The sequence below is a fragment of the Malassezia pachydermatis genome, assembly GCF_001278385.1.
Source record: "Malassezia pachydermatis strain CBS 1879 chromosome Unknown scaffold13, whole genome shotgun sequence".
Taxonomy (NCBI): domain Eukaryota; kingdom Fungi; phylum Basidiomycota; class Malasseziomycetes; order Malasseziales; family Malasseziaceae; genus Malassezia; species Malassezia pachydermatis.
The window spans coordinates 21,363-48,059 of record NW_017253150.1 but is presented as its reverse complement, the minus strand read 5'-3'; the positions used below and the strand labels follow the sequence as shown (position 1 = coordinate 48,059).

General features: G+C 55.2%; 12 protein-coding genes across 12 annotated transcripts; 4 read left to right on the top strand and 8 right to left on the bottom strand.

Annotated features, from left to right (window-relative positions):
• Positions 1-14: 14 nt before the first annotated feature.
• Positions 15-6,887, bottom strand: Malapachy_2769 (beige beach domain-containing protein; the record flags this gene model as incomplete). The annotated part of the gene is made up of 1 exon (XM_018137256.1): positions 15-6,887. The coding sequence occupies one exon, from the start codon at positions 6,885-6,887 to the stop codon at positions 15-17; it is 6,873 nt and encodes a 2,290-aa protein (XP_017990093.1).
• Positions 6,888-7,113: 226 nt separating this feature from the next.
• On the bottom strand, positions 7,114-7,862 carry Malapachy_2757 (yra1-rna annealing protein; the record flags this gene model as incomplete). Its single annotated transcript, XM_018137245.1, has 3 exons — positions 7,114-7,172; positions 7,199-7,402; positions 7,436-7,862. The coding sequence occupies 3 exons, from the start codon at positions 7,860-7,862 to the stop codon at positions 7,114-7,116; spliced, it is 690 nt and encodes a 229-aa protein (XP_017990078.1).
• An 895-nt stretch (positions 7,863-8,757) lies between these two features.
• Positions 8,758-9,148, top strand: Malapachy_2766 (ubiquinol-cytochrome c reductase subunit 8; the record flags this gene model as incomplete). The annotated part of the gene is made up of 3 exons (XM_018137254.1): positions 8,758-8,808; positions 8,853-8,907; positions 8,952-9,148. The coding sequence occupies 3 exons, from the start codon at positions 8,758-8,760 to the stop codon at positions 9,146-9,148; spliced, it is 303 nt and encodes a 100-aa protein (XP_017990096.1).
• Positions 9,149-9,310: 162 nt separating this feature from the next.
• Positions 9,311-10,245, bottom strand: Malapachy_2773 (hypothetical protein; the record flags this gene model as incomplete). The annotated part of the gene is made up of 2 exons (XM_018137259.1): positions 9,311-9,588; positions 9,618-10,245. 2 exons carry the CDS (start codon positions 10,243-10,245, stop codon positions 9,311-9,313), a joined length of 906 nt encoding a protein of 301 aa, XP_017990089.1.
• Positions 10,246-12,375: 2,130 nt separating this feature from the next.
• Malapachy_2756 (histone H3) lies at positions 12,376-12,828 on the bottom strand (the record flags this gene model as incomplete). The annotated part of the gene is made up of 2 exons (XM_018137244.1): positions 12,376-12,680; positions 12,723-12,828. The coding sequence occupies 2 exons, from the start codon at positions 12,826-12,828 to the stop codon at positions 12,376-12,378; spliced, it is 411 nt and encodes a 136-aa protein (XP_017990079.1).
• Positions 12,829-13,956: 1,128 nt separating this feature from the next.
• On the top strand, positions 13,957-15,673 carry Malapachy_2761 (cell cycle regulatory protein; the record flags this gene model as incomplete). Its single annotated transcript, XM_018137249.1, has 3 exons — positions 13,957-13,970; positions 13,999-14,120; positions 14,154-15,673. 3 exons carry the CDS (start codon positions 13,957-13,959, stop codon positions 15,671-15,673), a joined length of 1,656 nt encoding a protein of 551 aa, XP_017990095.1.
• A 49-nt stretch (positions 15,674-15,722) lies between these two features.
• On the bottom strand, positions 15,723-17,318 carry Malapachy_2753 (gmp synthase; the record flags this gene model as incomplete). The annotated part of the gene is made up of 1 exon (XM_018137241.1): positions 15,723-17,318. One exon carries the CDS (start codon positions 17,316-17,318, stop codon positions 15,723-15,725), a length of 1,596 nt encoding a protein of 531 aa, XP_017990077.1.
• Positions 17,319-17,485: 167 nt separating this feature from the next.
• On the top strand, positions 17,486-18,601 carry Malapachy_2764 (mitotic checkpoint protein bub3; the record flags this gene model as incomplete). The annotated part of the gene is made up of 1 exon (XM_018137252.1): positions 17,486-18,601. The coding sequence occupies one exon, from the start codon at positions 17,486-17,488 to the stop codon at positions 18,599-18,601; it is 1,116 nt and encodes a 371-aa protein (XP_017990083.1).
• Positions 18,602-18,647: 46 nt separating this feature from the next.
• Malapachy_2758 (plp-dependent transferase) lies at positions 18,648-20,779 on the bottom strand (the record flags this gene model as incomplete). Its single annotated transcript, XM_018137246.1, has 2 exons — positions 18,648-20,546; positions 20,576-20,779. 2 exons carry the CDS (start codon positions 20,777-20,779, stop codon positions 18,648-18,650), a joined length of 2,103 nt encoding a protein of 700 aa, XP_017990076.1.
• A 172-nt stretch (positions 20,780-20,951) lies between these two features.
• Malapachy_2759 (integral membrane protein sed5) lies at positions 20,952-22,027 on the bottom strand (the record flags this gene model as incomplete). The annotated part of the gene is made up of 2 exons (XM_018137247.1): positions 20,952-20,971; positions 21,001-22,027. The coding sequence occupies 2 exons, from the start codon at positions 22,025-22,027 to the stop codon at positions 20,952-20,954; spliced, it is 1,047 nt and encodes a 348-aa protein (XP_017990075.1).
• Positions 22,028-22,292: 265 nt separating this feature from the next.
• Malapachy_2763 (succinate dehydrogenase cytochrome b560 subunit) lies at positions 22,293-22,903 on the top strand (the record flags this gene model as incomplete). The annotated part of the gene is made up of 2 exons (XM_018137251.1): positions 22,293-22,788; positions 22,818-22,903. 2 exons carry the CDS (start codon positions 22,293-22,295, stop codon positions 22,901-22,903), a joined length of 582 nt encoding a protein of 193 aa, XP_017990085.1.
• An 89-nt stretch (positions 22,904-22,992) lies between these two features.
• Malapachy_2752 (atp-citrate synthase) lies at positions 22,993-26,532 on the bottom strand (the record flags this gene model as incomplete). The annotated part of the gene is made up of 3 exons (XM_018137240.1): positions 22,993-26,139; positions 26,177-26,487; positions 26,520-26,532. 3 exons carry the CDS (start codon positions 26,530-26,532, stop codon positions 22,993-22,995), a joined length of 3,471 nt encoding a protein of 1,156 aa, XP_017990082.1.
• Positions 26,533-26,697: the final 165 nt, after the last annotated feature.

Genomic DNA, 26,697 nt, shown 5'->3' with positions numbered 1-26,697 from the left:
ATGGAAAGAGGGTATTAGAGCGCCAGTCCACGGGACGCCAGCGTCGTAGCACAGGTATCGCATAAACGAAGTGGGCCTTGCATTCGCACACACTTTTGGCATACAAGGCCACTGCAGCTTTGACATAAACGTTTTGTGTCCAAAAAACCAAGTGTACGTCTGCATGCGCCCACACATCGCTCCTGTTCCTTGGGTGGCGCGATAGATGCCCCAGGAAGGGCCCATGTATACATGTATCCATGCTCGTCACCTGTGCACAAGACGCGAGGAGAAGCTTCGTACAAGGCCGTAATGGAGCCTGACCCCTCGTCTGACCTACGCAAGAGAGCTCGCTGCGAAAGACGCCACCGTGGTGGTTCGCGACGTACAGTGTGGTTCGAGACAATATCCCATAGCACCACAACGCCGCGGTGGCCAGTCGCAATCACGCCCAGTGTACCTGTATGGAACTCGCGTGAGATCATCGCTATGCTGGATGGTGGATCCGAAGTTACACTCCGTGTGCTTTGGTGAGCGAGCCATGTCCCATTGATTGACCATACCCAGATAGAATGCCCGACCACAGCGGAGATCCAGCCTTGTTGTTCGTCGATCGCGATATGTTCCACAGGCTGCTCGGGCCCTGTTAAGGTGCGTACGTACTTGTGACGATGCATATCCCACGCAATCACAGTGTGGTCAGCACTGCCAGATACGACTACGCCCAGGGCTTGGGATGCAGCGAGGCAAAGTACTGCGCCAGTATGGCCATGCAAGGCTGTACTAGGTGTGAGATTTGAGTTGATGGTAGAAAGATGGCATAGCTGAAGCATGCCATCATCGGATCCCAGCCAAAGATAGGAACCAAGCGCTAGCATGGCCGTGATTGCGCCTTGTGTGGCATGTTCTAGCACACTTGTACAACGCCCATCTTCGCCGATACAATGAATCGTAGGTGTATGCGCACTATACGACAGCATACATCGCTGATCACGCAGAAAAATATGGCGTGCTGGTAGTGCGTACAAGTGTGATAAGTCACCGCCAATCATCCGCACAGGCTCATCGACGACATGGGCATGTGGTCCATACGCAGGAAGAAGGAATTGCGGTGTGGCCAGCCAATCTGCTTGTGTATGCCATGGCTCGCAGAGGAAGATGGACCGGGAGGGATGGGCACGTGGGAATAGCTGGCGTGGTGTCTGCCCAAAGTTGTGCACGGCCTGTGCAGCTGCTTGTCGTTCGAGCGGCACATCGATACCCTCCAAGTCCATAGCATGTGCATACGACATTGGATGAAAGACATTGGTCGCTGCTACAGCCGCCTGACCACGCGTTTGTACACCAAATACCAAATCAATCCAACGGTGCAGGTGTGCACTCACATAATCCGATTCGAGCGCTTCACGATGCAGCTGCACAAACAATACAGGATCATCATGGGCCCATGGCGGTAGGACAACATGATTTACTTGCACCCCTGCCTGTGTTGTACCGAAATCCAAATGGTTGTGATTCACAAACATATCTGGTACAAAAAAGAACTCCGGAATGAGCTCACGCACGTCAGCCTGGGATCGCTGGCTTGCCGAGGTCCATGCTTCTCCAATGGAGGCAAAGAGCCGATCTGGAAGATCAAAGGTGCCGCCATGTAGCACCTTGAGGACACGCGCAAACGGCTGCAAACGAACGAGGAACCCACAGACACTTGCGGCCGTGGAGTAGTGTGTACCGTAATGGAAAGGGTCCATATGGACTTGCTCCAGCTGCTCGTACCGCTCCACAAATGCCGCCCGACGTGCCTCGGTTTGAGCCCCCATGGGCTTGTCCAGATCACGATACGATGTTTCTGCGTGTAGATCCAAGGATGAGCTTGTATAATCGGCCAGAACCCATGGGAAGATGGGGAACTGTGTCAAGTCGTTCATTGTCCGCCCCGCTGCCGTGTTGATGTGCATCAAATAAGCGGCATTGGACATACGACGTGCCTGCCATGCCTGTGTCGCTTCCCCTGGTGTCGTTCGTCGCAAGACACCCAGCCTAGATGGAGCTGGAGTGGAATCTTGGACGCTGGCCTGCAGTGCATCACTTGCAGCGATGGCTTTGGGCGCATGCGCTCGCACAATGTCGTACAGCCGGGCAGCATGCGCATGCGACGGGAGAACCAACAGGGTACTTTGTCCGTCATCCATAAACAATTCCAGCGCTGTACGGCGATGCAGCCATGCGCGCCAGGCACACATGAGCAACTGTGGCCATGCCCAGGACCGAATAGGCTCATCGGAGGCTGCCACCTGCCCTACCCCCGCAGCCAAGAGAAGCACATCGCGTTCATGCACGGGAGCGTCCCATACATGTACAATCTCGCCATTCGGCCGCTGGAAATAATCGTCCAAGAGATACATGCGATGCTTTCCCAGCAGAACTAAACTGCTTTGTACATCGATGCCCACAACACGAGCTGCATTGAGGAGTCCTTGCACCTCGTCACCAGGTTCGAGGGCACGCACAATGTACCGCAGCTTGTCATAGTCTTCTTCGTTCGTGGAAGCAGACGAGAAGGGGGCAACCGAGGCATTTTGTACGGCAGACGATATGCTCCCTTCGGAAGGAGGCACAGCTTCTAAGCCGGACATTGAAATTGACGTAGGCAAGGATGTCGTTACAGAAGGTACATCGATGACAGGTGGCAAGGGCATCGCATCTTCTTCTGAGTGTGGTATGGGCACGGCGCCAGGCACAACAGCTTCGGTCTGTTCGGCGCGGGATGTGGCATGCCATCCAAAGGGCGGCACATCACACAGCTTAAGACGTATATGCCAGGGGCCCTCTGTCGCATCTAAAGCACATTCCCACGAGTCAGTGGAACTGTACTGACGCAATGCATGCTTGGCTTCTGTCCAAATATGGCGCATGCATGCAATATCGTCATGTGTGTCCTGCGCGTAGTGGCGTGTTCGCTGTGTCGCACTCTCATCGACGCGTGTGTACCAAGCCTGCAAACGTGCATGCACTTGGAGAATAGAGCGGGCCCGCGCGGAAGGTTGTGTGGTCCAAGCTCGTACGCGTTCGCGTGCGAGGCTATGCAGGAACTGTGATTGGGCCTGCGATGCTTCGTTCCACGCCTCAGCAAAGAAAGTCGGGATGGAGGCGACTGGGACATCGACCCAAGGCAGGTCTGGCCACGTCGACTGCATATGGCGTAAACACCGAACAGCATGATCTGAAGTGGGCGCTGCTTGGTAGGCATGGTACGCTAAGCACTTGACAAAGCCGACGTCTGCCAAGGGTGTGAGCATAAGAGAGGCGCCCTCCGCACAAAACGCTAGAGCAGACGAAGCATCGGATGTACCGAAGCTGTGCAAGACATTACGTTCCAACGCCAAGGTGGACTGTGCACGAATGTGCGGCGTGAGCAGGGCCGGGGGCGCCTGAATCAATACTTCGGCCATCTTGTACATGCGATGCTGCAAGGTCCGTGCCCGCATCGACTCATTCGAGGTAAGCTCCAATAGGCCGGCGACCATGGTCAGCAGAGGGCGTGTACATATTTGCACACGCAGACTGGCATGCAGATGCTCCAGCAGTGCTGTATACATAGCCACACACAAACGCGATTGGACAAGCGGGTCAGGTGTAGGCATAGCAGCGTGCATGCTATGCAATAGGGTCAATGTCGGCGAAGACAACAGGACATGGGCCATGCTTTGTGCTAGCATATCGAGCAGCTGATCACACCAGAGAGCTGCCTGGGGCGCGCAAAATCGATCGACAAAGCGTGGTAACGTGGCACGCAGAACGCCAACCATGGTTGGTGCCAACATTAGAAGCGCACGTATGGAAGGTTCTGACGCATAGACGCATAACAGAGCGATGGAGTGATCCAAGGCGATCCACCGTGTATCTTGAACGAGCATGGTAGGCAACGACGCGCGTCGCGAACGTGGCCGAGAGGCGCCTGCGGCAATGCCTGCTGTGATGCAGAGCACGAGCACACGAAGGGCTTGGGGCTGCGATAGTGTCAGTGAATTGGTCTTCTCGCCCCTGGTGGCCGGCGGTGCAAAGGTATCGTACAGGGATGCAGCAGGCCGGCATGGGCCAAGGAGCCAGGTCCATACCCATGGGAGTACGCATGGTACATCCCACAAGGGCGGTAACGAGGCTTCAAGGACACGGAAACCACCCAGTCGAGTCCACGCCGACATCAATGATGAGGATGCAAGCATGCAATGGCCGACCAGCGAGAGAAGAGGCGCCGTATCGTCGCGTGACATGCCTGGACGCAGCAAAATGAGGAACCACTTGGGCGGAATCGTTTCGGCAAGCATTGCAGCGCGTGAAGCATCGCACGCTACGGCGTTGGCCATCCAGGTCAGGTACTTTTGTGCAAGCGCCTTGGATCGGGCAGGCACAGGACGTGTGGGAGAGGGTGGGGTATAGACCCTACCACATTCGATGGGGTCCGTGCCGAGATCCACATCAGTCCTGGCGTACATGGCGCTGCCCAGCATCGGAAGAGAGGGTGAGATCTGCGCCATGACACATGTAAGTGTCTGCATAAAGGCCTGAAGAGACCGTGGATGCCATTGCACTTCCATGGCTGCACAGACCAGGGACGCGGCAGTATCGATGGGAACGGCTTGTGCCCCTTCAGCCCACCACAGCCAACGACGCACTAGTGGCAGAGAGGTATACTTGCGATCGGACGGTACAATGTCGTGTTGTGCATAGGCCAGCTGCACAGACGGGGGCGCCTGCGACCACAGGCCCACATCAAGTATGACAGCACGGTATAGGGCCTCGTTAATGATACGCTTTTCTTCCATACTGGCCTGTACCAACGTAGCAAAAATGGACGGCGTGAGGTACGCGGATTTCTCTCGCAATAGCATTCCCAGAATGCTGTAGGCATGCATACGCTCCGCTTCGTCGGCGAAGCGCCACGACTGGGAGAGTGTATTCACAAAGAGAGAAACGCACATGGCCACACTTTCAGACGATGTGGCACGCTCGATCCACGTTAGCAGCAATGTCCCCCCGCCAGCCTGCCAAATCGATACACCGAGGGAGCGTGGATGACAGACAGTCGGTACGCCATACAGCTCGGCATGCGCTCGTGTAGAGGTTTGGTTGATACATACAGTGCGCGTAGACTGTCGTTGTATATGCGCAGCGTGAAGGTATACATACATCTCGGACAAGGGACAGGAACGAGCCCCAGCCTCGAACAAGGCTGTATGTAGCGCTGTATACGCGGCAGTCGGCGTGGAGGATACATGCGCGAGGTGCTCAAGATGAGCCAGCAGCGCAGCGCGATCGGAGTACGTCAAGTAACGTGCCAAAGCACCTTGCCATGGAGCTGTGTACGATGCAAGAAGGAGAGCGTGGAACAAGCGAGGGAGACTGGACGGAACGACACCTGCTTGGAGCCATATGGATGTGACGGACCAGGTGGCATGCGCAGTCTGGGTAGCCTTTTCCAGGGGACATGTACCGATACGAAGCGGGGCAGGATGCGCAAAGGCGCCGGCCCATGGCACTTGCAATGTACATACACGCTGCCCGTCAAGGTATACATGCACAGGCGAAAGGACGTTAGGTGCAGAGCGTGCATGCGTAAGGATCACAGTATGTGTGTCGCCCAGGGACAACACAGAGCGTGGAAGTGCAAATGTGCCTCGTGCCATACCGCCAGGCTCATACACGAGCGACTGGGTCTTGGTATCCAGCACGATCCGCATGGCAACATTGGCCGCGCCCAGGCATACTAATGGAAGTTGTGCTTCACCTTGGATATGGTCCACACGAAGGCACAACCCCAACGTGAAGCCGGTGGACGTAGGATCGTCCGGGGGGAAGACACGGTCCAACGCAGCGATCTGCATCCCCTCTGTACTTGTCTTGTAACAAGTAGACTCGAATGTCAGGTAGGCCGGGCGAGAAGAAGTGGGGAGGAGATCCTGCAGTAACGTCAACACGTCGTCAGCCTCGTCCAGCGAGGGCGTCGTAAGTAAGAACTTACTCAGCTGCTGCATGTCGGTTGTATGCAAGATCCCATCGTGCCATAGCATCCGTAGTAGTTTGATAGGCCACGATCCACCCTGTCCAGCGAGCCATGCCTCAAGAAGACACGTGCTAATAGACGTTCGGCTTAGCATGATTCGGTGACGAGGATGTGAAGCCATCAGCTCCGCAAGGATGGGAGCGAGTGTGTCAAACACCACAGAAGCTGGTATGCGTGGGAGAAGATGCCAGGCCGCCTCCATGGCCGCCGGGTGGACCAATACACAGCCTTTCCAGGGTCCAGAGGGGGTGTTGGCACCACTCTCGTAGGCGTTCCACCAGGCCACGCCCGTCTCGATATCAGCAATAGCCAGGCCCACCAGGAGCGCAAGAATTCGTGGAAGTTCGCTGGGAAGGACCGTCTCTGTGAGCGAAGATACTAAGCTGGGCCATCCCAGCATGTGTTCAAACGCTGAGAAATTGCTGGCACTGTATGTGATCGCATCGACGAGGATCGTAAGGGCCTGACGGGCAAGGGCGTCTCGCACGTCGGCTTCAGGCTGCCCACCCTCACGTCCACTTTGTAGAGCCGCTAGAATTTGTCCAATAGCTAACAGACCGCCGTGCTGTCCGAACGCGGGGTATACGTAGGCTGGGCCATGAGTGTCGGGCCGTAGCACGTCATGGATATTCAGCGCAATAGCCAGCATGGTATGGTAGTCATGAGACGGACAGGTATATAAGACTTGCAAGAGAGATAGTAAGCGTGATGCCGTCGCTTCGTCGTCGTCGTCATCATTGTTACCGTTAGCGTTGTCATCGAACGAGATATCTGCCACCAACGCAGAACCTTGGGACGACAGGACACGAGTACGCAACTGTGCTTGTAGAAGCAAGGCTTTCATCGACGAAGACGCTGGGTAGGGACATGAAGGCGTCTCCCCTACCCATCTTTCGGTAGGGGACACGCTCTCACTCGACATCAAGACCTTGGGGCAGCCGCGCACGGTCGCTACACTGCACGATGTGTATCCTGCACGCCGCAGCGAGAGGTGCCTTCGACCTCCACTCGAGGAAATACACACACGTCCCTATTTGGGCCTTCTACGTACGCATACATACATCCACGCCTTAGGCAGCCGGCGCATCCTGCATAGGCTGCGTCTCCGAGGAAGCCTGCTTGGAGTAGTCTAGAGTTAGTAAGCCTTCTACACACCTTCCATCTCAGCATCCAAGTCCTCCAGCGACTTAGCCGGACGGTCTTCACGGCGGCGCTTGCCACCCTTGCGAGCCTTCGCCTTCGCCGCCTTGGTCTTCCCGCCAGTCTGCTGCTGCTGCTGCTGCTGAGCATTCGGCTGAGCCACCGCAGCCACTTGCGCATGCGCAGGGTCGACCACGACCTCAATCTTCAGCGGACGCTCTGTATGTAAGTGCCGTCGCTTGAGATACATACTGCCATCAATCAGGCGGTTGTTGTACTGCGAGTACGCACGACCCGCATCCTCACCACGCTGGAACTCCACCGTGACGACACCAGTCGACTGGCCGTTCGCACGGTAGCTCATTAGCACACGACGCAGCGGACCAATTGTTGTCGAAAACAATTCCTTGACCTGCGCCTCCGTCACGTCGGTAGGCAGGTTGCTCACAATCACCTTGCTGCCCTTACCCTTACCAGCCGCCGGTGGGAACACCACCGGTGGCTGCTGACGATTAGCCTGGCTCACAGCCGCAGCAGTGGCCGTGCTACCAAGTGCAGCAGCCTTGGCACTCTTGCCGCGCGAAGCACTGGACTGGCGCGCACCGGCACGGCGAGGACGCGGGTTCTGCTTGCGCTTGGCAGAAATAATTTCGTCGAGCGCTGTCGAATTAGATGGCATATCACGTACACTTGTCAAGGTTCGAAGCCTGTACAGAAAAAAAAAGTTAGCGTCCACATGACCACATCCATATAGTGTAAGCACAACATTCCAACACGCAAAGAAGTGCACCCGCTGGTAAGGCGGGGACCGGGGGCAGACGAAGACCAGGCACGGTCATCGTCCTGTACAGACTATCATCATCCTTTCAAATTGTATGAGAAACATACAAGGAAGGCTGTCGTTCTTGCTCGTATACGCTAGTCCAGAGGGACTGCATACACTGGCAGGTAGAGGAGGCAAGTCAAAGGTTGAATGCTTCATCTCACTTGACTGGTACCAATCGCATAAGGTTATCACCACGCACGCCATGATCCAAGCTACGCTCACGAAGAGGTCCATGCTTGACAGCGCCGATCCCAGTTAGGTGGATGGTTGCTTGGCATGGCAGGACCCATAGCCTATGTATACATAGACGAGCATGGATGGATACCTTTCTTTGATATTGTCATGGCTCACATGCAAGCGCCCTCAAGGACTCTGTGCAATCAAGGTCCTTGTCTGTTCCGGTCCCAGAAGGTATGTGACGCGAAAACTTGTTCACGCAGAGCAAGTTTTGCGCATATCGTCATCCGCTTTCCCGTACGAGGCACTCCTCAAATAATGCTAACCATGATAATGTATTGATTCGTTTAACAACGTCCAGAGAAACGGGCCAACAATCACCCGAATACAGTCGTCAGAGACTGTGGAGAGTAGGGGGGGACGACGCATCGCGATGCGCGGCGTTTCAACGTGTCTGCCCCTCTTCGGCCGAGAGAGGTGACCCGGCCAGGTGGATTGGTAATCCGTAAAACCCCGAGTGGTGGTAGAGTCCTTGCTCCTTAGGACGACGTTGTAGTTCCATCCCTTCAAAATGCGTCCCAGCAATGTTGTTCAGAGCGGTATGCCCTCCGGTCCCAAGTGGGTACGTATAAAGAAAAGCGCAAGAGCGGAGTACTGACAGGACAGATCGGCTGGTGGGGTGCGTTTGGTGGCCCGACCCAGAAGGGTATTATCACCTACTGTATGTATTTCTCACGTTCCAGCAGACATACTTACGTTGAACAGCGGTTTCGCCGTTCCAGCAGCAGCCTTTCGCTGGTGTGGTGAAGGGCTACTTCTTCAACGGTTTCCGCCGTGCTTGCAAGCAGCTGCCATACTCGGGCATTCCCTTCGTGGTGGGTTACCTTATCTACTCGTGGGGCAACAAGGAGTACGCCTACGTGAACTCGAAGGCTGGTCACCTCGCTCATGGTGGACACTAAATTCGAGCTTTTCATTGATCCCATATATCCAAGATCCTGCTACTCTGTATGGACTTTGATTACAGTGTCACATCTGTAGTATATGCATGGAATCTTGTGCTATTCGATATGAAAACTATGGCCTATGGACTGATACGCTGGACAGTCAGAGTAGGCATATCCCTATTCGTCGTCGACTTGCATGTCTTCAGTAGAGGGTGCGTCGTCCGAAGAACGTTGCGACTTCAAACGCGCGCTGCGCCGCGCTGGCTCTAGAGAGGGAGAATGTGTATCTTCAGGCTTTGTAGTTGGTGTGTCAGGGATATCATCCGAAGTAGGTAGGGTGGGGCGCTTCTCTTTGACAGGTGTCATGTCGTGAGGAGCTCGCGCGAAAGGCGATGATACAGGTCGACTTGATGGTCGGCGCGAGTTAAACGCATGACAATGGGGGCATATGTACTCTGAGGTGTCAGCAGCCTTGGATACATACGAATTTCATCAAGTTCACTCTTGGGAACAAGGCCATTGTGGCGGAAACAGTTGCGGCAGATAAGGGCATATTGCTGGTCCTCTAGAGTAACACCATAGGGATCTGTGCCGAGAATCATGTCGGCTACCTTGTCCATCCATCCGCGAGGATGAACGCCCATAGCTGTGGGTCGAGTAGCGCTAGATCCTGATGTGGTGCTGGGTACATTCTGGACAGGTGTGCTAGTGATAGGGGGTGCCAACATCTTTAAAACTTCGGCTTTCTTGGCCTGCTCTTCAGCTGATGAGGCTGAGGTCTCCGCCTCTTTCGAAAGTCGGGAGGGTTCCTTCGATGTTTTCTTGCGCAGGGATGTTGTTGAGCGGCGCGACAACAGTGACTTAGTTGGAGTGACCCCACTAGCAAAGGAGGATCCCGCACTGGAATCTGTGTCGTACCGCTCCAGCAGGCTTCGCAGGTGCTCGAAATCAGTCGCCTTCTTGATCTCATTGATCTTACTCCTCTGTTGTTTACGCAACGTAGCCAAATGGGACTCTTGGGCACGCTCCAGACGCCTAAACCAAATGGTCACCAAGCGATGCAGTACGGCAATAAACAGTGGCGTACCCAGCAAAAGGAGCACCACAAACATTGAACGCGAGGCAGCCCATTCTCTACCCCATATGAAGGACGAAAAAGCCCAGAGAATAACTAGGGAGATGATCCATAGAGTCAACATGACCTGAAGGACATTGTGGATCGTACGACGCTTGCGTGCTTTGATGTCTAGAATAGTTGATTCCACAGACTCAATTTCATCAGCCAAGGATGAAAGATATGTCTCATAATCATATCCATTGGACCATTGCCACCGATTAAATGGATTCCATGTCTTGGGCCACCATGGCAACAGGGAGCTTACCATCGGCGCCACAGGAACGACAAGCTCAAAAACAACAGGTGTTGAACAAATTGGACCGATTTCGCCACATGGCCCGATCGCAGCCAGGTTTCATTGGGGGCGCATATTTTTATTATTGCATACATTCGCCTGTGACGATCGCTAACAGTGTCATGCGGCACATAGCCACTATGTCTGCGCTGTCCCATGCGCGCAAACGTACACTCCGCACTATGCCGAAGTCTCAAAGAGGCTGGTCCACGCTCTCTTTGTTGCCGCTTAAGGCACCAATTTCCGTCCAACCACAGATAAAGTATGTATGTCGGCTCTGACTCAATGCAGGGCACCAGATTGGACGGCTACCGACGAACCCAAGATGGCAAATACCATCACAGTACCGCTTCCATATCAAAAAGGGTAAGGATACTTTGATTCTGTTTACATACTAGTGGTGCACATACCTTTCGATGGCTAGAGAAGCCACGCAATGTGTTGCTAATCAAGAAAAAGGACGATGAACGCGTGGAACAAGCATTCAACGGTGTCATTAAACATATTCAGCAACATTACCCCCATCTCAACATCATAGTTGAGGCGCACGTATGGCGTAAGCTGGCACGCACATTCCCAAGCTTATATACTTTTGCAGATGGTATGTTGTCAGAGAGAGTCTTATTTGTACAGATGATCAGGCTGCTCTAGCAGCAAAGACCGATCTGGTCATAACACTGGGAGGTGATGGATCTATACTTCATGTATCCAGCCTTTTTAGCCATCATGCTATACCCCCCGTGCTTAGCTTTTCTATGGGAACATTGGGCTTTCTTCTCCCATACGACATCCAATCTTTTCCAGAAGCCCTAGCTGATGTTATGGCGTCACGCTTTACGTTATTGCTTCGCATGCGAATGTGTCTGACTCTCTGGGGGCGAGAGCCTGATGAAGCGTTACCACTTCAGAATGTGCGGTCCAGTAAGGAGGTACATTTCATGAACGAGATGGTATTCCATCGTGGTCACGAGCCACACATGACGACTATGGACGCGTTCGTGAATGGCGAGCATCTTACTCGAACAGTTGCTGATGGTCTGATTGTATCTACGCCTACCGGTTCCACTGCCTATTCTCTGTCTGCAGGGGGTCCTATTGTACATCCCTCTGTATCAACCTTGGTCCTGACACCTATTAGTCCACGCTCACTCAGTTTCAGGACCATTCTGCTTCCTGGAGATGCACAAGTACAGGTATTTGTGTCCCCGACTTCACGCTCCCAGGCTCATGTGAGCGTGGATGGAAAGAATATTCAAGCACTCTCTCACGAGCAGTCCGCCTGTATTCAGATGTCACCCTACCCTCTCTCAAGTATTGTATTCTCTCGTGAAGCCAATATGATGCGTAAAGTGGGACCTGCATCCACGTTACAGGAGCATCCTGTGCTTCAAGACGACTGGGTTCATGATATAAACACGCGGCTGAGGTTCAACACTTCATTTACTCCACGCGAGGCCGGCGTGACGGAAGAACGTGCCCACAATGCGTATTTCCAAAACATTCGTGCACCGTATCCGAAAAAATAAAAAGGCCTCCATCGCTGAATCATCACAGCGGGTATTTTGGGGGAGTTTGTATATACCCCTTTTCATCGCTAAGGGCGAAAATGACTCTTTCGGCCCCCCTCCCACCGTAGCCCTCTGTTGTACCGAAGAAGGCCATACAGATACAAGCCCTGTAACATGAATGAATTGCAATGATGTTGCATTCTAACTTAATTGAACATCACAATGGTAGCTAACTAGCACGAGTGTACATATAGTTCACAACACAAGTTGCCCCCAAAGTGGCAAACTACTACATAACAATGAAACAATCAAGGGAACATGCTTACGAACGCTCACCGCGAAGACGGCGGGCAAGGGCAATGTCCTTCGGCTGGATCGTCACACGCTTGGCGTGGATGGCAGCCAGGTTGGTGTCCTCGAAGAGCGAGACAAGGTAGGCCTCGCTGGCCTCCTGCAACGCACCAATAGCGGACGACTGGAAGCGCAGGTCGGTCTTGAAGTCCTGGGCAATCTCACGAACAAGACGCTGGAAAGGCAGCTTGCGGATCAGAAGTTCCGTGCTCTTTTGGTAGCGACGAATCTCACGCAGAGCCACGGTACCAGGCTTGTAACGGTGGGGCTTCTTCACTGTCGCGTGTTAGTGTATAAGTACAATGGGCGTATACATACCACCACCAGCGGCGGGGGCCGACTTACGAGCGGCCTTAGTGGCGAGCTGCTTACGGGGCGCCTTGCCACCAGTTGACTTGCGGGCTGTTTGCTTGGTACGCGCCATAGTTGGTAGCTTGTGGCGATAACAAACAAACGCCGCCTCGCGTACATATATGGATATACACGTTTTGCTTACATAACCTATTAGGTCCAATTTTCCATCAGGGTTGCACTAAAAGATCCACAGCATCAGCCCGTGTGATCCCTCTCGCGCCAATGACGTGACGCGTTTGCGAAATAGCCCCGTAGTTTCGTTTGATCAACCTGGGGGTCATGCTGGGTGAGTTTTCGAGCTGCTGAAAAGTCGGGGAAGTCCGCACATCGATATTTGCTACTGCCTAATTCTCGTGTAGTGGTATGAAAGCGCGTCTCTCACTGCGTGATGATGACCTTCTGTTGCTATTCATGTCGAACGTCATTATGATGGTACTGGAACGCGTGTTTTTTGATCTATGATTTGTGTATGGCTGCCAACTAGTAGCAACTGTTCAGCCTTTCTCTGTAGGTTTAACAATGTATATTGGTACGATCATATTTCTATAAGAACACTTTCTCTCTACAACATGACCACAAACTAGATCATGACAGCAGTATACTGTATCGATGTAGCACATTCACTTGAACACTGCTCTATATGGGCTTGCGAATGAACTATGTTCTTTATTCCTCGGAACGCATTACACGTTGAGGGACAAAGGTGATTGCATGTTGATTTATATTTTTATCAAAAAAAAAGATCACATGCTCTGTCAGAATGTGAGGGATCGCCGTACACGCTATGGTTTGCATGGATCGCGCTGGAGAGCGTGGCGTGGCAGTATCACGTGACAACAAGTGTGTTGTCTCGCAGCGCCCCCGCCTGTCTGTGCCCCTTGAAACTTGAAAGTAGGTACAGTTGCAAGTACAGTACCACCGGCCCAGTTCTTTGCGTCTGTATAGTTTTTCCCCTCTCTATGGGAGATAATGTACCGAAACGAATTTGCACGTCGTTTACGGCATTCTTCCACTATCTCTTCGTATGGACAGGACGACGCTGATCTTTCATCATCGCGCATGACAGGATCACATCGTACTAGGACAGGTTCTTTCGATCAGGCTGGAACAAGCCATTACCCTCGGTCGCGATCTACTCCTACCATTGATACTCCACGAACGCCTCGACATCACCGTGTCCGTGGCACAACTAGCACGTATGGGGATCGGTATGTACTTTGTTTGATACTCTGACTCGCAGCTTTATTCCCAGTCGTGATGGAACAGATTTGCAAGCTGCGTTCCAACTTATACCCGATGAAATTATGTCGCCAAGCAGCCGCCATCGACGCCGGACTATGCCCGAAACGGATGTGCAAATGGGTATGTATGAACCGCCAACTTACGTATTCGCAGAAGAAGCCAACGAGACGTACTCTATGTTACTCAGTACCGAACTCTTTGGTCCTGAGAGTCATATGGCATCTTCTCCCTCGTCCTATGGCCATACGGGCATACTTTCGCCTCCTCGTGGTGGCGCCTCAACGCCACAAACGAGCTCCCCATCAGGCACACGTACTTCGCGCGCAGATTCCCTTCCTGCGTCCAACTCCAAGAAAAACCTGCTGAGCTTCCGGAGTCCGAACTCTGGGTCGACTACGCCGACTCGACGGCGTGAGCGTCCACTCACAGGAGCCCAGCTCGCCTCGGCTGGGCGTCTGCGCGAAGCTACGTCGTGGATGGGTGACACAGATTTATATGGCTCTCAACTGCAACGAAGTTCCGCGCCCTATATATCACCGACCGCCTCGCCTGGCCATCTTACGCCCAATCTGCTCTCGCCACATGACCAAGTGGACTCGCCGAATCACAATGTTTTCAATACGTCGCCTGTCAAGCCTGAAAGCCAGCGTTTGCTGTTGAATGCGCGAAAATCCACGCGCGTGGTCAGCAAAGTGCCATACAAAGTTCTGGATGCACCGGAGCTGGCCGATGACTTTTACTTGAACCTGGTCGACTGGTCGAGTCAGGATGTCCTCAGTGTTGGTCTCGGCAAGTGTGTGTACCTCTGGTCAGCGACCACCTCGAGTGTGACCAAGCTATGTGATTTGCAGGGTGTACAAGACAGTATTACGGGCCTCAGCTGGGCCGAGCGTGGGCAGTACCTTGCGGTGGGTACGCAGGCCGGATTGGTCCAAATATGGGACGTGGAGAAAGAAAAGTTGCTACGTACGATGATGGGGCATACAGCGCGTGTTGGTGCGTTGGCGTGGAACAACCATGTTCTCTCGACAGGTTCGCGAGACCGTACGATCTACCACCGTGATGTGCGTGTGCCTGAGCACCATATCAAGACGCTGCTAGGCCACCGCCAAGAAGTGTGTGGCCTGAAATGGAATCCGGCCCGCGACCAACTGGCGTCGGGAGGCAACGACAACAAACTCCTTATTTGGGATCGACTTTCTGATACGCCACTCTACCGATTTACAGAACATACGGCTGCCGTCAAGGCCATCGCTTGGAGTCCGCACCAGCAGGGTCTGCTTGCGTCTGGTGGTGGTACGGCGGATATGAAGATCCGGTTCTGGAATACCCAAACAGGCACAGCGCTCTCGATGATTGAGACGGGCAGCCAGGTATGCAACTTGGCATGGAACAAAACAGCGAATGAGGTGATTAGTACGCATGGGTACTCGAGTGGGCATGTCCACAACCAGATTCAGCTGTGGCGGTACCCCAGCCTGACACAGGTTGCGACCCTTACGGGGCATACGATGCGTGTGCTGTATTTGGCCATGAGCCCGTCAGGGAAGTCGATCGTGACAGGTGCAGGTGACGAGACGCTGCGGTTCTGGGATCTCGGGACGCCTGCGCGTGAATCGATGGACCGTGCCGACGATCGCAGTTTGCAAGCCTCCTTCATGAAGCTGCGCTAATGTAGATGCATGTGCTTTTCCTTCTTTGTATGTACTTCTACTCTTTCGATTACAGCCACTCGATCGTTGCTGGCGGCTTGGACGATACGTCCAACACCACACGGTTCACACCCTGCACCTCGTTGGTAATGCGGTTGGAAATGCGCGAGAGCAGCTGGTATTCGAACGGATACCATGTCGCCGTCATAAAGTCGGTCGTCTGTGCGGCCCGCAGTGCAATCACCTGGTCGTATGTCCGCTTGTCGCCCTGCACGCCGACAGCGCGCACAGGCAGCAGCACGGCAAACGCCTGGCTGATCTCGCTGTACACGCCGGCCTTGTGAATCTCCTCAATGTAAATCTTGTCGGCCTGCTGCAGCAGCTTTACCTGTTCGCGCGTCACGGGGCCCAGAATACGGATGGCAAGACCAGGGCCTGGGAACGGGTGACGCATCACGAGGTGCTCAGGGATACCCAGCAGCTTTCCGAGCTCACGCACTTCGTCCTTGAACAGCTCACGAAGCGGCTCAATGAGCTTCAGCTTCATATCCTCCAACAGACCGCCGACGTTATGGTGCGTCTTGATGGTAGCGCTAGGGCCTTTGAAACTAATACTCTCAATCACATCCGGGTACAGCGTGCCCTGGAGCAGGTACTCGTACTTGGCATTGTGTGCTTCTGCCTCCTTCTCCAGACGCTCCGCCTCGCGCTCAAACACCTCAATGAACGTGTTGCCGATGATTTTACGCTTGCGCTCCGGGTCCTCCACGTCCTTGAGACGCTCCAAGAAGAGGTCCGACGCGTCGACGACGGTCAGCTGCACACCCAAATGCTCCGACAGCATCTCATGCACCTGCTTGGCCTCGTCCATGCGCAGCACACCATTGTCCACCATGATCGCATGGAAACGGTCGCCAATAGCCTCGTGCATAATGCGCGCGGCAACACTGCTGTCGACACCGCCGGAAATGGCACCGATAACACGGCCTTCAGGGCCGACCATCTCGCGAATACGTGCCACCTCCTTGTCAATGAACGTCTCCATCGTCCAGTTGCGCTGGCAGTGGCAGATCCTGTCGACAAAGTTCTCTAGGATTGCCTTGCCACACACTGTGTGCGTGACCTCGGCATGGAACTGCACACCATAGAACGGCTTCTCCTTGTGCGCAATCGCAGCGTACGGTGCTGTGGTCGTGTGGCCAATAATCTCAAAGTTGTCTGGCATCTTCGACAACTGGTCGCCGTGCGACATCCACACGGTCAAGTCGTGGCCCAGGTTGGCGAACAGCGCATCGCACATCGCATTGCCCGTCTGCACTACCTGGATCGTTGCATGGCCGTATTCGCGCGTGTCGTGGGGGTCGACCCGACCACCATGGTTCCACGCAATCTCTTGTAGGCCGTAGCAGATACCCAGCACAGGCACGCCCATATCAAACACCGCCGGATCGACACGCGGTGCCACATCGTCGTACACCGAGTAGGGCGAGCCGGAGAGGACGATACCCTTCGGTTTCCATGTCAGGTCCGCCATCTTCTGCGTGCATGGCAGCATCTCACAGTACACGTTCAGCTCACGGCATCGTCGCGTAATCAGATGCGAGTACTGCGATCCGAAATCCAGGATCAGGATCGAGTCGTACTGGCTGTGGATCTCCTGACTCATGGCGTTGAGAAAAAGCGGTTGGCTGGCTGGCTGCCCACTCACGCTCGCGGCCAAGCGGAGGCCCATTTTTTTTCTTTCGCCTACATGGGCGATGACGTAAGCCACGCACCACCGTGGGGGTGGGCATCGTGTTTTTCTCGCGAGACGACGCGTCGTCCTGGTTCCGCATGCCCTCGTCGTTGTCATTTCCCGAGTGCACGGTGCCTGTCCCACCGAGCGATCCCGTATCGTCTCTGGAGTTCTATCCCAAGGCGGAGGGACGCCGTGCGTACCATCTCCTAGCTGCCAGCTGGGATAAGATGGTGCGTTTGTACGACCTCACACACTGTGATCAAGGCACTGATGCCATCACCCTTGTCCAGTCGTTCGAGCATCCTGCCGCTGTACTGGACGTAGCATGGATCAATGAGTCGTTGGCCGCGAGTGCATGCCTGGATCGGCGTGTGCGGTTACTCAATCTCGAGAATGGCCAGTCGGTGATCCTGGGCAAACATGGCCAAGGTGTGAGTCGCATTCGGTACGATGCCCACACAGGTCTGCTCTTTTCCGGTGGATGGGATGCTACCTTGCAGGTATGGGACCCCTACGCCACGCCGGCCGAGGCGTACCGCCATACCATTTCACTGCCTGGCAAGGTGTTTGCGATGGATCTCGCACCACCGACGCCACACTCCTCGCCACGTCTGGTTATCGCGATGCCGGATCGCGCTGTATACCTTTTCGACACACAGCAACTTCGCGCTGCTGTGGATGGGCATGGATCGTGGGAGCCGGAACAGAAACGCGAAAGCAGTTTGAAGTTCATGTTGCGGGACGTACGATGCATGCCGAATGGCGTGGGCTACGTCACATCATCGGTCGAAGGACGTGTGGCTGTGGAGTTTATGGATCCCAGTCAGGAAACGCAGGCAAAGAAGTATGCGTTCAAATGCCACCGTAAAGAAGTCGATGGCATCGATGTTGTATACCCTATTCACGCGGTGGCTTTCCACCCGATCTACGGCACATTCGCGACGTGTGGTGGCGATGCGCACTGTGCCCTGTGGGATCCCATTGCAAAGAAGCGCATCCGCCAGTACTCGCTGCCGTCGCCTGTGAGCACGGCCGCCTTCAGTGCGGATGGCGCCGTCATGGTCATTGCGAGCGGTGCCGAAAACTTGGAAGACGTCGATGGTCCGCATGGTGGTGAAGTCGGTGGCATTGGCCCTGGTGGCCCTGGTCATGTCCAACTGCATGTCAAGCCAGCGACAGACGATGCAAAGCCCAAGGTCAAACCTACATAGATCTATACTACCTGTTGTTGAAACAGGTCATGTCCTGCCACACAATCTAGGCCGTGGCAGCTACAGTCGCAGCCGCCAACGCCACGGTAAACGCCTCACGGAGCGCTGGTGGCTCTTCCAAGCCGATACTCACACGGACCAATGTATCGCTCACTTCCAGCTGAGCTGCCCAGTCAAGTTCCGTGTAGTGCGCCAGCAGTGTGTACGGGCACGAAATCGTGCAGTTGGTGCCCAGCGAGGGTCCCTTGGCACACTGCAAATGATCGTAGAAAGCAATGGCTGCCGGCTTCGACGTGAACTCGACCGAGAAGAGACCGCCGTATCCGCCCTGGCTAGGGCCTTCACGTCCAGGCGCGTACGGCTGCGTACGGCGGCACTTGTCGTAGTTGGCGCGCGTGACGTACTTCGGATAATAGACCGCTTGAACCACACTTTCGGACTTGCCAGCCACACGACTTTGTGCATGCAGCATATCCACGATCATTTCCGTGTTTTCATCAATCTGGGCGATGCGTGCGACAAAGTTGCGGGAGTTGCGCTCGAGAAAAATTGCATCTTCGACCCATACGTTGTCCTGGTACATGGCCGAAAGAATGGTCAGCAGGTGCTGAGCGCGTTTTGATTGCGGATTGACGACCAACGAGCCGCCCATGACGTTGCACTCACCCGAGAACACTTTTGTCAGACTCGATACGACCATATCCGCATACGGCAACACTTCGACATTCACAAAGTTGCCGATCGTTTCGTCGATCACGATACTAAAATCGTACCTGTCGGCTAAGGCGCGTAGCCGCGGCAAGTCTGCCGATCGCAGGAGTGGGTTCCCGGGGAACTCGCAAAACAGCGCATGAATTTTAGGCTCGTCGTCTGGCTGCGCAGCCAGAAGCGCCTCGAGTTCGTCCACATCCTGGTCGGTGCCGTGTCCAAAGAAGTGACATCCAGGACCCCACTTCTCAAGCACTTTGAGCGTATCTGTGTACGGGAAACCAAAACATACCGATTTCCCGATGCCATGCGACAGACGCGTAAAGCTAGGATCTTTCATGGCACGTAGCGCGGACGTACATGATTCCTTCGTGATGGGAATGCCCTGCTTGGTCCATGCCCGTTCCAGCATTAGCAGCTGATGCGCGTTAAAAATACTCGCCATGCCACAAGGGTAGAGGAAGACATTGTTTTCTGTCAGGCCCTTGGCATAACGCGCACTCACAGCGCTCTCTGCTGGCTCGTCCTCGACATTGCCGACCAGCGTACCAGCAATACGACGACGCAGCGCAACCTTGGCATCGGCGGACAGCGCAAACGGCAGGTTCCGGCCGTACCGCTCTTCCATGAACACAGCCTGCTCGAATGTCATATCATCGTCCTCGTCAGCCGGCGGCTCTGGCACAAGCTTGGTCGCGCTGGTCGACGGTGTAGTTTCGGAGGTCATGCCAAAACTGTTGCCACGTGAGTAACGGCTTCGGCCAAAGCCACCACCACGCGGCTGTGAGCTTCCCGCCATTGGCAAGGAGCCACGTCGCGACATTATCGACGCGGAGGCACTGCCCGTCTCATTCGGGTGGAGAAGCGATTCGTTGTGCTCCAAAATGCGCAGGCATTCGTCCGCCATACGACTCGAAATACCCACGCCAGTATGCTGCCAGAACTGCTTGGCGATCGGGAAGAGCGTCTGTGGGAAGAGAACAATGTATAAGTTCATCGACGTCTCCGAGACTGAAGGAGTGTGCACACTGACGCTCTTGAGCGTTTGCATCTCCTTAGCACTGTGGGCCATCACACACAGACGCACGATGCGTACAGACACATTGGCTTGCGGTGGCTCGGCTTGGGCGGCCCTGGCACTAATAAAGTCACGGCACTGCGATGCATGCTGCGAAGAGGGGAAAAGCATCGTTCTCTCACCTGGACGGGCAAACTTGGTCCTCATAAGCTCCGCTAGCTTGGCATGTTAGTTTCATTGGCACTTACCTTCTGAATAGAGCGATGAATAAAGAAGCGGGGGTAGCCCGTCTTCATAGAGTCTGTCAGACGACCTTCTTCGTAGTCCACAATGTCTTGCCAGTGAGGCAGCGACACAGACACAGCATGAGGTTCATCAGGCGGAATAGGCATGCCGACAGGGATGGCAGGAGTCATGCCTGCAATCGCAGGCGCAGGTGCCACGTCGACCATGATCAGAGGAGTGGAGAACGAAGGGATCGTGCGTGCTTCGTATGCAATCTTCGTGCCTGCGAGTCACAGCACGTGGCCTATGAGATGACGCCGACCAGACTATAAGCTCGGCCTCCACGTAGCGGGGTATACATGATGTAGGCGCCTATCTGCCAGAGTGACTACAAACTCGTTAGGAGACAAGGATGAAGACTGGAGGGTGAGTCGCAGCATGTACATACGTAAGAAGAATACAATGAGGACGCCGAAAATTTTGAGCATAAGCCATCGGTTATTGGAGATGTTGGCGTAGTACTTGAGCAATTCACGTCGAGCGCCCTCGACATTGTCCGATACATGCAAGACGTCATCGTCAATTCGCTGCACCGTCTCGCCCTGTTGTGCTACCATATGAGCAAGCTGGCCGAAGATCTGGCCCAGTTCTGAGATAGTCGACTCAATCGATTCAATCGCATTCGATCGCTGCTGCATGTAGCCAGCCTGCTGCTCCTCCATGTCCTGAAGAAGGAACTGCTGCTGCTGTAGACCACCTGACTCCATCATATTGAGGGAAAGGAAGCCCTTCTCTGATGAAGAGGCTTCTTCGTCGTGCATCGTATGATGCGCAGCCGTATGGCGTTTTTGCAAGGCTGAGGCAGGGGTAAGTTGAGTTGATGGAGGAGGTGAGGGCTGTGCAGATGCTGGCTGGGAGCGCGCAAGGGAATATAGAGGCGACTTGGAGCGCTGTGTATCCAGAGATGGGGCGGCACTGTTAAAAAACTGATCTGAGCGGTCTTTGGATGCTTTCATGTTTTGGGTCCGAACCTCCAAGATTTCTTGGAAGCTGGTCGTAGTGTTTGCCAACGTCGATTGAAGCATCGTGACGACATTGGATCTGTGCTCCTCTGCGCGATTACCCTTGCTGCGCTGGTTGTGTGCAGAGAGCTGCTGCAGCTCTGCGAGCTGTCGATTCAAGCCGGCAATGTCGTGCTTGATAATGTAGGTCAGTTCAGAGATCTCCACAGGTCTATCATCAAATAGAGATCTGCGCCGTGCAAGCTGTGAGAGGCGTTCGAGTTTGGCGGTGGTGGCGCTAAGTTCGCTTGCCACGGCCTGAGCCCGCTGGGAGAATTGAGTGTGAGCGCTGGTGGGCCGTTTGACGTTACTTGGCGCCGGTGGTGTTAATGCAGCATACTTGGCGAGCATGCTATGGAATTCAGATGTGCGGTCCTTGGCCGACGCTGCGTACGATGGGCCCACGCCATACATGGAAGTTGCCATGGTACGCTTCCTCGACCGACGCGAGACTCGGTGGGCGATGGAGGGCTGGACAGGTGGAGTTTCTTGGACGCCAACGTGGCTTCCCTTCGATGCTTTGTCAGCGTCGGGGTGGAAGGCCAATCCGGCTGCTTCCGAGGCTGAACTCGCAATAGCGCGCCTGTGGTTGGCTAGACCGCAGGTTCGCGCTGGGGGACAAGGGGCCCGTCGGTGCGGATGTGGTTTCTCTCCCATTGTAGTCGACGACCTATCGAGCATGAGTCTGTTTGCAGCTGCTCGTCTTGTGCGCTCGCCTCTGGCGATGGACCAGAGTGTTCTGAGTGCTGCGCGCCTCTCGCCGCGTGCTCTGCATACCTCGTCGAAGGTGGGTGCTATTACCTGGTCGAAGCAGCCTCCGGCGAAGACGGTGCCTGTGTCGCAGGAGCAGGACCTGAAGAACCTGAACCGCGTGCGCAACGAGCGTCCGATCTCGCCGCACCTGACGATCTACCAGCCGCAGCTTACGTGGTACTCGTCGATTGCCAACCGTATCACTGGTGTGGGTCTGAGTGCTCTGCTGTACACGTACGCGATCGGCTACCTCGCTGCGCCGTACTTGGGCCTCGGTGAGGCTCTTAGCTCGGGTGTGCTCCTTACGCACATCTCTCACCTTCCTCTGTGGCTCAAGCTGACGGTGAAGGCCCCGCTGGCGGCCGTGTTCTCGTACCATCTGTTCAACGGTATACGTCACCTTTCGTGGGATCTGAACAAGTGTATGTATTGCTATCACACTAACCCTCAGTCACGACGCTGCGTAGCTCGTACGCCTTTGGCTACACCGTGCTCGCCGCTACGGCGGTGTCGACGGTGGGTCTCTGCATGATGTAAAATGGTCCTGGCCGTGTCATGATATAGTCCGTAGCCGGACAAGCTGACTTGATATGGTAGTGAGGGGGTGCTTGGGGGCTATGAACAGACTAGTTACTGCTGTGCGGGTCATAGCTGCCGACAATGCGGGTGGGTGCAGCCATTTCGATGTGGAAGTCGTCGGCCGGGTGACGGTAAAGGGGCGTCTTGAGTCGCTTTTGGTCGAGGTGGTGTCCAATGAAACCAATCGTGCGGCCGAGGGTAAATAGACCGTTGAGGGCGCCGATTTGCACGTACTCATCTGCCTCTTCACGTGTGAACGCACCAGAGTCACGCAGCAAGTCGACAAAGCACACAGCAATGCATCCGTCGACGTTGAGGATGAGCGTATCCTTCTTGGCCGTCGTCACACGTTCTACGGCCAGGGCGTAGTCGAGGAGTTTGTGTGACTCGAAGTTCTTCTGAACGTACTCCTTCACGACTTGCACACGGTAGTCTGGGTTCGACACGCTCTTAATGCGGTGGCCGATACCTGGGATGAGCTTGTTGGCCTTGCGCATCGAGTCGACAAACTCACGCGGCGTAAGACCGCGATCGTAGGCCGACGAGAACTCACGCGCGGCGTTGTCGAGAGCGCCACCGAAGCGGTCACCGATGGTCAGCAGACCCGACACCAGCGAGGAAATGAGGTCCTTGCCGGCACGCGATGTGATGATGGTGTTCATCGCACCACTCACGGCCGGACCATGGTCGGCGGTGAGCATGAGCGTCATTTCGATAAACTTGGTGCACACCGGCGGCAGAGGGCGTTTGAACCACAGCAGTGAGACGACGCCACCAATGCCCATGTTCGAGCCAAACACGTCGGAGATCTTCACGCCCGAGTACATCAACTCGGCGCCACGCTCGTCCGAGATGGTCGAGATGAAGGCGGCCGGCTTGCGGACCATACCGAGCTCCTGCGCCCATTTGTAGTCCATGGGGATCGGAGGCGGAGGCCGTTCAGCTTTCGGCACAATGGTACCGTCACCCACCAGGCGGTCGTAGGTCGCGCGAAGAACGGTCGGCAAGTCCTCGAACGTCTCCGGCACGATGAAGCCAGCCTGACGCATCGCGAGGTTCTTGGCATTCGCCGTCTCCGCATCGCTGTTAGCCATCGAGCCAGCATGACCAAATTGCACTTCGGTCGTGAACATCTTCGCACACGTTCCGATAGCCCATGCGACAATCGGCTTGGTAATCTCACCGCGCTTCACTGCTTCGATCACGCGGTACTCTTCCACACCACCGACTTCACCGAGAAGAACAAGCAGCTTGCAGGCCGGGTCCTTTTCGTAGCGCAGCAAGTGATCGATGAACGTCGTGGCTGGGTAGCGATCACCACCGATGGCAATACCTTCGTACGTGCCGTTGGTGGTAAGCGAGAGGATGTTGTTCAGCTCGTTCGACATACCGCCTGACTTGGACACGTAACCGACAGAGCCGGCGCGGTACAGCTTCGAGGCCACAATGTTGTCCATCATACCACCCGAGTTTCCGATACGGAAGCAGCCTGGCTTGATACCACCGACCGTGGCAGGGCCAATGACCAACACATTGGCGCGCTTCGCACGCCAGAGAATCTCACGTGCAAAGCGCTCCGGGACACCCTCTGCAATGAGGGCCAAGGCGCGGATCTGCGGCAAGGCGAGCACTTCAAGCGTCGAGGAATACACCGAGCGACTCGAAGCAAAGTTCACAACGACATCGGCATCTGAATGCTTCGTTGCGGCTTCTTCCAGGCTGGTGTACACAGGCAATAGTGTCTCCTTGGTGCCCCAGTAGAACTTTTGGATGTGGTGACCACCGAACGGATACACCATGGCAGCGACGGAGGGCGTCGTACGACCACAGGCAAAGTCAAAGTCCAGCATACCCTGAATTGCACGAGGTTGCAGGCCGTACACCAGGCAGCGGGTGTGCGCATCAAAGGGCAAGTAGAAAGGACGCTTCGACGTCGAGTCTTGCGGCGTAAAGTGCACAATGTGGTCTTGCGGCTGGATACGCTCACCCGTGACGGGGTCCAGCTTTCCGACGCGGTCCTCGGCAACCGCAGCCTGCTCCGTCTGCTTCGCCGAAGCATCGTTGGTCTTCGATGTTGGTAGCGGCGGAGACGACGAGGCCAACTCCATATCGGCCTCCGACTTGAGGCCCAGCGCCAGCGGCACAATGTCGGTAATGTGCGTATCCGGACCGAACACTTTGATCGGCACACCGAGCTCTTCACCCAACAGACGCATCGCACGCAAACCCTCCTGGTAGTTCGGGCCACCGCGACGCACAAAGATACGGACATTGTGCTTAATGAGCGCAAGCTTGTACAGTTTCAACGCACGGATAATACCGGAGAACGTGGCGGCGACATTGGTAAAGTTGGCGATACCACCACCGATGATGAGCAGCTTGCCATCCTCGCGTGGCTCGCCACGCGTCATGAGATCCAGCAACGTCTTGGCGTACTCAAACGTCTGCGTCTCCGTAGGCGCACCCGAGTACTCGCCGTAGTTGGCCAGTTCATGTGCAAAGCCGTGCGCGGCAATCGCGTCACTGTACACGACCGAGGCACCGCCACCAGCGACCATGGTCCAAATGCGACCCTTGGCATTGAGCACGGTGAGCTTCAGCGAAGCACCAGTACCTGCGTCGAGTTTAGAGATGTACGCCTCTTCCTTGGTCAGCTCACGACCGAATGGCGCCGGCCAGACCATGGGCGGACCGCGGTCCTCGCCTTGCTGTGTGGACGTGGCGGGTGCACGGTCGCTGTACACGCTAGGATCACGCGCAATCGCCCACTTGGGACCACACAGGTAATCGGCCGTCTGATCGAGTTTCGCGGCCATATCGAGGTAGTGGATTTGGTTGTCGTCCGTAACGACGAGGGGGTTGATTTCCAGGTAGGCAAAGTGCAGATCCACGTACACGCTGTACAAACGCACCAGGAAATCCGTCAGGATCTCTTTCTTGGCCGCCGGCACTTCAGCCAGAAGCGTCTCTGTCCACTGCGCACGGGCCGGGAAAGGCTCGGCTGGGTCGGCAGGGATGAGGAGGCGTTTTGCTTTCGCATCGACGTCGCCCACATCGACACCGCCCTCGTGCGTGAAAAGAATGTAGTCGCCCTCGCGGGCCGAGTTGATGCAGACGTAAAACTCTGTGTTGGCAGGGTGCGGGCAGAAGGGCTCCACAATAAAGTTGGTGAGCACACCTGTGACAGCTTCGACCTGAAGGATAGTTAGTGCTCCATGCATGTGGACATACCTTCTGCGGCTGACCTGCGCGCTGGACAATCCATGCCTTGGCATCGGCCCAGTCAGCGTTCAGCTTGAGCAAGCCGGCCTTGCCGCGGCGCTTGATCAGTTGATCAGGCTTGGCCACGAGCTTGGACGAATGCACCCAGCTCGGCAGCTGCTCATCCGGGGTGATGGTATTCGAAGTGGCATCCCATGCGATCTGAGCCACGCGCGCCGTCGGAGCCTGGAACGACGACGAAGCTACAGCGGCCTGGCTCGCGTCAGGCGATCGCGGCAGCCAGTAGTTGATCAGCAGCTTGGCATCAAATTCATGAATGGCTATGACGTAAGAACATGCATGAGAAACGTACGCTTGGACGACATAGTAGTAGTCCAGCAGAGGCAAGGAAAAGAGGAATGAAGCACAAGGACCGTCTACTTGTAGTACTCTGTGCCCCACGAAGTCCTCTCGATCCTGCCCTTATCAGCTGTTTTCAACACCCAACGCCACGCGCCCACACGTGGCACGGACCGATCAGAACTCTAACT